General features: G+C 32.8%; 1 protein-coding gene across 1 annotated transcript; it reads left to right on the plus strand.

The window, feature by feature from the left end:
- The first annotated feature begins 6,243 nt into the window (after window positions 1-6,243).
- Window positions 6,244-6,727, plus strand: LOC145318199 (histone H3). The gene has a single exon (XM_080159540.1). The coding sequence runs from the start codon at window positions 6,302-6,304 to the stop codon at window positions 6,710-6,712; it is 411 nt and encodes a 136-aa protein (XP_080015666.1). The 5' UTR covers window positions 6,244-6,301; the 3' UTR covers window positions 6,713-6,727.
- The last annotated feature ends 3,452 nt before the right edge of the window (window positions 6,728-10,179 follow it).

A 10,179-nucleotide genomic window follows, 5' to 3' on the forward strand; every position in this document is an offset into this window, starting at 1 on the left:
TCATTACACAATAGGATTTTTTTCCATTTCAAAAATGAATCAGTTTTCATGAGAAGCAATCTTGATAGAAGCGAAATCGGTTGAAAGATAGATTTGTTTTTCTTTTGTCACTGTGGGCTAGAATTGAATCAAGACAAAAGTAAGTGCCGAGCCCTGGGACCTATGTATGGTGAAAATAGACATAAAACCATGATGATTCCAGGTAAAATCAAAATATTTCAGCGGGGTCTTTTTGTTTTATTTCAATTTTAAGTTCTGAAAAAAAATTGAAAAAAATTTGAAAATCTTTAATAAAAAACAAACAAAAACTGTTTTTCAAAATTTTTTTTCCCTAAAAGATACAAACAACTTATATACATACTATAAGCTTTAAAAAAATCAAAATTTTCAAATTTAGGACTGCCTTTCCAAGGTTAGAAGAAAAATCCTAACAACGAATTCTAACATATTTCTGATCAACATAGCAATTAAACGTCTTTTGCTAAATCTTTAACATCAAAATTAAATAGCACTTACTAAAGACTTTTTTTCATTTAAACTTATACTTTTTACATTATTTAACTTTTAAGATTGTGTTTTTTTAAAGAAAGGTTGCGTGATTTTTTTTCTCATAATTAATTTATCTTAATATGCTGCATTATAAGTGACTGACATTGTAGGCTGTGATGGCTTAGAAAACTCAATACCAGTTTTGTTAGCCCAGGCCATCGGCCCCTCGGGGCCTACAAAACTAGTTTTAATCTTTTTATTTTTATTTTACTATCTGCTAAAAGCTGTCTATAATCCCATACAATAAATAACTATTAAACATACCAATTAAAGTGAAACAGGGATCTTAAGGGATAAGACAAAGGATGATAAATTGATTACTCCTTCTGTAGATTAATATTATTGGATAAAAAGTTTGGACTGTGCATGTTTGAACCATCAAATCATTAATCAATTCATAAATTATCAAAAGGATGAGAAAATGTGTTTATAAAACTTTGGATATGATTTACAATTCTATGTCCAGTTCACTCCCTCCCTCCTTCGTTAAACATACACTTATATATAGACAGAAAGACATCCTGTTACTTTTTGTCTAGAGTTTTAGGATCTTTTGTTCTATCATACAAATTATTTAAATATCCTGTTTTGAAAAGCAGAATGCCGTTTTAAAATTTATTTTGCTAATTATAAGAGGGAGGGGACATTGGGATGTAAATCACACCAGTACCCACGTTAGCTCAAAAAAATTGTGTACTTTTACTAAAATTAATGGAATGGTTTCAAACTAATATTTTACAAACATATAATCAAACAATAATTTTACTATAAGAAATGGTTAGTTTCCTTGTCATAATTTGTGGAAATCTACATGTATCACTTTATTGTCCTTTGTCTTATCCCTTAAGATCCCTGAAAGAAAGAAACAAGGATGACAACATCAATAACATGGATGAGATGGGAATATGGACAAGCAGTTTTAAAAAGAATTTCTTTAAATCCTGAAACCTTTCTTGCGTATTTTATAATTTTAATATTTATAGACCTTGACTGATATACAAAGTAAATTGTTTAGGGAATCTTCACAAAAAATGCAGCCGTCTGTCTTGAATAGCTGCTATACAAATTAAATTTCCCCTGGAAACAGACAAAAACAAAACTATTCAAAAGTACCCATAGTTGTTAAGTCAAAGAATAAGAAATGTCTTTATAAAGTTTGGAGACTAGTGTATTAAACAGTCAATTGTCCTCTCTATTTCTGGGACACATTCCATATAAGTTTCATTTTTAAAAAACCTAGAATAAACAAAACAAAATATTTTTACTAAAATATAAGCCAACGAATAATAAATTATTATTATAGAACTTTTTAGACTAGTGTTATAAACAGTCCAAAGCCCCCTACCTCCAAATGTATGATAAATAATTGATTTTATACATGATAAATACATGCAAATCGGCAAGAAGGGAGGAAAAATGTGACTGTTTATTTGTTTGTGTAGCCATTGTTTCTTAGTGTTTGGACCTAAGTAGTAATGAAGAAGGATGAAACACTTTTGTTTAGCCACTAGGGCTATTAAGCTCCACGCTCAAGTATATTATACCTTGACCCGCTGTCACAAGTGAGCTACTCTTTATTACCTCACCCTCGCCGAGTATGGCATGTGACTATAAATTATACTGGTACCAAAAGTTTTTATAGACACGTTATCTAATTAGTTAACTGGTCTTTTATTAAATCTTAATTGGATGGTTCAAACTAGCAGTGTCCACACAAAAGAAAACTTTTCCTATTTCTAAGAATCTTTACAGTTCTTATGTCCCCTTCTTCCCTGTTGTTTTGTTGTTTACAATTAAATTAATATTAATTATACTGATAAATAAATCCTTCAATTAATGAAATGGTAGATTTAATATGGATCAAGGGGACATTGGAATGTAAAATTTGCTGGTACCCAAAGTTCTTTTTAAATATTTTCTCATTCATTGGTTCAAAAACTTTGGGAACTTTATTTTTCATCTTGATTGTTTGGTTTATACTATTAGTCTTGGTATGTTTTATTGATAATTTATGAATTGATTAATGATTTGATGGTTCAAACATGCAAAGTCCAAACTTTTTAACCAATAATATTAATCTACAGAAGGAGTAATCAATTTATCATCCTTTGTCTTATCCCTTAAGATCCCTGTTTCACTTTAATTGGTATGTTTAATAGTTATTTATTGTATGGGATTATAGACAGCTTTTAGCAGATAGTAAAATAAAAATAAAAAGATTAAAACTAGTTTTGTAGGCCCCGAGGGGCCGATGGCCTGGGCTAACAAAACTGGTATTGAGTTTTCTAAGCCATCACAGCCTACAATGTCAGTCACTTATAATGCAGCATATTAAGATAAATTAATTATGAGAAAAAAAATCACGCAACCTTTCTTTAAAAAAACACAATCTTAAAAGTTAAATAATGTAAAAAGTATAAGTTTAAATGAAAAAAAGTCTTTAGTAAGTGCTATTTAATTTTGATGTTAAAGATTTAGCAAAAGACGTTTAATTGCTATGTTGATCAGAAATATGTTAGAATTCGTTGTTAGGATTTTTCTTCTAACCTTGGAAAGGCAGTCCTAAATTTGAAAATTTTGATTTTTTTAAAGCTTATAGTATGTATATAAGTTGTTTGTATCTTTTAGGGAAAAAAAATTTCGAAAAACAGTTTTTGTTTGTTTTTTATTAAAGATTTTCAAATTTTTTTCAATTTTTTTTCAGAACTTAAAATTGAAATAAAACAAAAAGACCCCGCTGAAATATTTTGATTTTACCTGGAATCATCATGGTTTTATGTCTATTTTCACCATACATAGGTCCCAGGGCTCGGCACTTACTTTTGTCTTGATTCAATTCTAGCCCACAGTGTTGTAATTGTTTTTTTTTTTACGTAAAACATTGCTGCAAAAAGTAAACCAATGACAGGTTTCGTGACTTATTTCCATAATTAATCGAAATAAAATTTCCATTTAATATTTTGTTCCTTATTCATAACGTTCCACATGTTTTTGAAGCAAAGTTTTTCTCACTTCAGAGATTGTCCATCCGTATTGAAAAGCTCTGATGATAAACTATTAACGTGTAAAGTTTTTGTGTAGCAACTCTATAACCAGAAAATCAATCTGCACGTTTAATATGTCTTTTAAAAGGCCATATCGATTTTACCTCAACCAATCAAAAAATGTCTTAACACTGTGTATTTGATATTTATCTTTCTTTGTTTTTTTACAACTTTCAATTTATAGAAGACATTTGTCCTATAAACTTGATTTGATATAATGATTTGATATAAATAAAAGGAGGAGTAGGTTGCGCTAAAAATCCGTAAATGTGTGCGTTTTAGGGCTTAAAAATAGTAGTAGAACGGTAATATTCACTAAATATGTGTATTTCTTATGGAAAAGAACTATAAACAAAACAAAAAATTTAAATTAACTTAAATTCTTATCGTTCTACTACTGTTTTTAGCTTAAAACTCACAATCTTTACGGATTTTTAGCGCAACCGTCTCCTCCCTTTCTATGACAATAGGTAATGATTTAACTAGGGAATAAAAAAAAACTTAGAAAATCCAAATTAAGATACAAGATGTTTATCAACTTTTGCTCAGTCTTCTTCCCTCCCTTATTAATATCGGTACTATATTTATCTTATTTTCATTTTTTCAATCGTTCTATTTAAAAATATGATGTCAAACTGCCAATTGAATTAGTTGGATGTGTTACTGCAAGACATAAGTGTACATGAGAGGACATGCAGTAATATTAAGTAGCGAATCTACTCTATGATTCACTATGTTCATTCGTCAGTCAGTTACGCAATGGAGGAAATGATATTAACGCATCCGTTATTAAAGCTAGAACTTTGATTTCACTTGACAACTTACAAGATTCGCGGTATTGTAGAGCACATTAAGTATATTATATACATTGGATGTACGACCGCTTTTAAGCATCGTTTTAGTCGTTTTTTACTTTTTATCGATTTCATTAAATCTTTGGTGTTTAGGGTCCGATTTTATATTTGTGAGTATTGGTATCAGAATTTAATTTCACGTCGTTCTAAGGAATTTTTGAGTTCATAGATTTAAGATTTATATTTTTCATGTATTTTCTGTATAATTCTCTATTTAAGTTATTTAGCTAATTTTTTTTAGGATACCTTGTCTCGCAAAGCACCCAGTATCGAAGGTTTCGTGATTATTATCATTCCTAATATCTTTTATTCTTATGCACTTCTTTCTTTTTCTTCTCACTGAATATTTGATTCATATTTCACTTTTTGTCAATCAATGATTTTTTGGATGCTTCTCTACTTATGACTGTTGTCATCATTGTTTAAGTTATTAATAGCGAAGCTACTCTAATTCGAATTACTCTTTAAATATCATTAAGGCTACTGATTAATTTTCTCATCCTTTTTTCTTTCAAAAGGCATAAAAACGTATGTCGTGTCTGATTTGTTTGTTTAGGTACTTTTAGCGAAGCTATTTTATAATTTGATAGTTCAGTCTGTCTAAAACGTTTTTTGGAAAACATAATTTTTTCGGTCCCCATATAAGATAGAAGTCTGAAACTTCTTGGCATCATTCTCATCAATATGAAGCATAATAAAGTATAAAACCACAGCGTTCGGACTACTTTTTAGCCGCTTTTACTTTATACAAATGATTTTCTCGGCTCCTTCATAGGTTTACATGCCTTGTTAATATTTCCTGCATTATGCACCATAATTAGGTACTCTGACTACATTTATGCAACTTTTTAGTGGGTTTTCATTTTACAATAGTCAAAGACATAAACCTTGTTTTTTTAAGGTTTCATGATTTTAGTTTTTGGATATTCTCTTTTTTCTCATGTTATGATAACAGATAATCTGCTCTATAACTCACTTTGGCTGTTTGTCTATTTCATAATAGATTTTATACTTCGCTACTTATGGATGTTGTCATCCTTGTTTCACGTCTTTTTCTACCATAATTTTCGGCCATTTTCTTCCGCATTTTCAACTTATTAATCTATCATAAATTACGTAATAATCAACTGTTTGAAACATTTTTGCTTTAACTCATGTGAAATGATACCAAAAGCCAATTTTTTAGATTTCTAGTACCAGCGGCTTCCGGCAAAAAATGGTTGAAAACGTCTAGAAGCGGCAAAAAGTATTATGTGTAGATGGGCTTGTGACGTATTTGCCCTGAAAATAGCCAAAAATTGGCTTAATGGCTGAGCCGTTAGCAGTTATAATTCCATTTTTTTGTACGATATTGGGAAAATAGACCTACCAATGATTAGTCATGCCAAATTTCATAACAAAATTCGGATTCTAATTGCCATTTACGCATTGAATACGAGATTGTTGCATTAAAAAATTTCTATATATTCTATGGGATTTACATGTTTGTATATGAAAGAAACGTTGTCTTTTTTCATTTTAAAAAGACATCAGTTTTAAATGAAAACTGATATCGTTAATTTTTGTATTGCAAATTTCAGAACGTTTTTTGTATATGTTTGAAATAGTCCATTTTCACCACCTGAAGTCTCCACCTACTTAAACATTTAAGCTGGATTTAATTATTTTTGGGAACGCCCATAACAGACCTCTTATTACAAATCCCACACGCAACCCTTTATTAAACGTTTTCGGCATTTTTAGCTAATATAAATTGATGTAAATCTCCGCCTATTTTTAATTGGCAGGTGATTGGTACAGTATATAAACTAAACCATTGAATAGGATTACCAAGTTGAATTTAATCAGCACATCATGGCTCGTACCAAACAAACCGCCCGCAAGTCCACTGGAGGAAAAGCCCCTCGCAAGCAGCTGGCCACTAAAGCAGCCAGAAAATCAGCTCCCGCAACCGGCGGCGTTAAGAAGCCTCACCGTTACAGACCCGGTACCGTTGCTCTCCGTGAGATCAGACGTTACCAGAAATCCACTGAGCTTCTGATCCGCAAGCTTCCCTTCCAGCGTCTGGTCAGGGAGATTGCCCAGGACTTCAAGACTGACCTCAGATTCCAGTCCAGCGCTGTCATGGCTCTGCAGGAGGCTAGCGAGGCTTACCTGGTTGGTCTCTTTGAGGACACCAACCTGTGCGCCATCCATGCCAAGAGGGTCACCATCATGCCCAAGGATATCCAGCTCGCCAGGAGAATCAGAGGAGAAAGAGCTTAAGATAATCTTCTACAGATTTAATGTTATATCGGTCCTATAAAGGACCACAACTTCTTCTTAAATTGAGATTATATGCCAATTTTATATACCATGTACCATGTGTATACTAGTATAGGAAGCTTTTTAGTCTTGGTCAGATGGGCTTCATAGAAATGCAGTAGTGAAGCAACTCTATAATTTTAAATGTCTGTTCGTTAGATACGGTAATGGGGAAACGTAAAGGGGTAGTTTCACGAAATGCATTTGAACTTAATTTAGTGAACCGCATATTTTTTGCTAGCTAATGGAAGTCTTGATATTTTAAAAACTACGTGGTAGAAATTTTAAATTCTTTCAAATATATGCCATATAAATGTAGTTTAACCAATTAACCAGGAAAAAATATGCGGTTCACTAAATTAAGTTCAAATGCCTTTTGTGAAATTACCCCTTTTTCGGTTGTTATTTAAGATAGATTGCTTAAACCAATATATAATTTACATGGTCCGCCAGTCTATCAGTAATGATCTATCCTCTTAGAAATTTTTTTAATTTTGAAAATTTGTATATTCACCCCCTCCCCCTGACAACAAACAACTCTGGCCGCAGCGCTCGGCTCCCTAGCCCCTAATATAACCTATAATAGTTGTTCGTTGTCGGGGGGTAGTCAAATTTTCAAAATTGAAAAAAAAATTGAGGAGAACGCCAAAAACTTTTATACTTACCCGTTATTTAGTCAGTAATGTTTTGACGGTCATTTAATTCATTTTGCTAAAAATTTTATATACTCGACTGCTATTCTACATAGATGACTGCCTTTTTAGGAAAAGATTTTTCGCCGTTATCCTCTTTTTTTTTTTTCAATTTTGAAAATTTGAGTACCCCCCCGACAACGACGAACAACTATTTTAGGTTAGGTTTTAGGATAGGGAGTCGAGCGCTGCGGCTAGGCAGGCAAGGGGGCTGAGCGCTGCGGCTAGGGAGCCGAGCGCTGTGGCCAGAGTTCATAGTTCGCTGTCGGGGGGGGGGGGGGGGGATGTACTCAAATTTTCAAAATTGAAAAAGAAATTACTAAGAGGATAATACCAATTTTCCTTAGTGATGTGGAGCCGTTTGATTTTGTTGCGGCTCCGCAGAGCCGCCTCTGAAAATACCACCTCCGGAAAAATATTGCGGCTCCAGCTCCACAACGCTGATTTTCCTGATTTCTAGACTACATGATTAATATAGAAGGCTTAATTTTTTGCGAAAATTTTACTGACCAAAGCCCGTTTACTCCATAACCCATATTGTCCGTCGGTTTATCGTTTCTCATTTTTTTAAGTATTGTCAAAGATAAACTTCTTAAATTTTGTGTGTCGTATGACCCCCGAGCAACATTATTTACTATGTACTATCTGTCTGTCTGTTATGCACCCTATTTAATTTCATTTGCTGTATTGTTTTTAATCTTACATTCAAGAGCTTGGCTTCTTTTGGATGTTGCTTTGTTGTTTAATTTTTGGAAGCTTATTCCCGTGGATATATTAATACTAGGATCTTACACCAGATTCTTATTCTCAAATAAAGTTAAGTAGCTGTCATAATATATTCTACATCCATTCTTATTCATTACGATGTAATTTTCTTATTTATTTGGAATTCAGTTCAAATAGATAATTTTAGATTTAATGTTTTGTTCCCATACATATTTCATTGTTCGTTTGTCTGACCGTCAGTTTTGTCAAGCGTTGCTTTTATTAAGTAGGATGTAAAAATAGTAAACTAGTATAGAGATGCTTCGTTCCTTAGACTTCCGCCTTAAAAACAAAGTCTTAATCCCCAGGAAGTTAAATGACACTTTCCCTTTCAGTAATTGTCACACTTTCCATACAGGACACAATCAGAGGAGGGATGATCATGGGGTTGGGTCAAGTTCCGTATTTTTAAATATCCCTCGGCCCCCACCCCCCCCAATACCGAAATGCTTGTTTCTTTCTCTATGTAAATGGCAAATAAATAGGAAGGAAGGGTAGGTAATTCTGATTCATTCAGTTTTATCGGCATGAAGCGGCTCCGCAATTATAAGTTGCTTTGCTTTCCATTCCCACCTGTTAATCAAAGAAAGAGAGCGAGAGAGAGAGAGAGAGTTGATAAGGACTGAAAGGATAAATGTATGTTAACTGTAAGGCAGTGTGTATGTGCACTAGGGTACCACAGAAATTAATCTTACTCGAGTACAGAAACCAGTCGTGCATAATAAAATTGTCCAACTTGGTATACTCTCCCGATTGTTCTTGAAAAAAGGTCCACGCATTTTCAAAGACTTGAATAAAATCACGGGTCTGAAGGGATAAGACAATGGACGATAGAGTGTTGTTACATTTTATAATTCCAATGATATTAAATATATTTGCCATTTATTATTTTTAAATTATTGGTGCAATAGTTTGTGGAAACTTCAAGTTTTAACAACCAATCAAGTCACTATTTTTTTTGTTTTATGTAACTTCGTGTACCAGCACGCACAATGTATAGTCCAATGTCCACTCCTTACCAGCCTACAATGTTCTTGTCTAGTTTATATACTCGGAACATGGCCATATTCTGAGGTTCTCTAATGTATATACTTTAAATTTAGAGCCGGAAAAAAGGGTATGGGTCCAAGGCATTTACGTGGAGTATTTAGTTGCTTCATAGAAAAAAATAGAGAAAAAGAACGGAAAAGGGGTAAAATATAGAGGAAAGGTGAGAAGGAGGGGGGTTGTTACCGTGTCGTGGACGGGGAAGTTGATTTACGGGAAGGTAGTGAATAGTGATGGAGAGTAGAGCAAGTTAACTCGCTCGGCTCTAGTTAATTCAACAGTTGCCACACTATCAAATATGTCTGAGACCAAATTAAAACATCTTTGATGGCAAATGTTAAGTTTTATGAATTCACCAGCATCAGTTGTCTATTATACTAAATATCTTTTCACATCCTATTAAATAAAGTATTAATGTTTTTTTGTCTGTAGGTTAAGATTTTGATAATCACAATGGTCCTGGAATAGTTAAAGGCTATTTATTTTTTATATATAAGTCTTGAAATGCAGTGTCCCTAGATGCTGGTGGCGGAGCTAAGGACCATACTATTTTATCCTATTATATAAAGTAATAACCTTTTTTGTCTGTCCTGTAGGATCTTGCTAACTGCTGAACCGATCGGGTTCTCCCTAACTGGGTCCCAGGCCAGCTAACATTTCATTTCAAATCATTTTATTTTCATCTTTTTCTCTAATCTATTCATTTAAAATCATCATGCCAGAAAAATGAAAGTCAGGGATATTTCAGTATCAACTCCCTTCTAAAATGGCACCGTTTTCAATGATTATAGAAATGAATTTTAAATGATAGTCATTTTTGTGGAGACCTGACTTTTAAATGACAGTCATGTTTTTAGAGAAATGAAATTTACATGGCAGGTCATCATTTCACGGAAATAATATAAAATTTAAAGAAGCATTCAA

Source organism: Acartia tonsa, chromosome 4 (genome assembly GCF_053477335.1).
Source record: "Acartia tonsa isolate MP-2025a chromosome 4, ASM5347733v1, whole genome shotgun sequence".
NCBI lineage: Eukaryota > Metazoa > Arthropoda > Copepoda > Calanoida > Acartiidae > Acartia > Acartia tonsa.

Bases quoted from the DNA above. Each gene is read 5' to 3' on its own strand.
- LOC145318199 (XM_080159540.1), top strand. From the start codon at position 6,302: ATGGCTCGTACCAAACAAACCGCCCGCAAGTCCACTGGAGGAAAAGCC.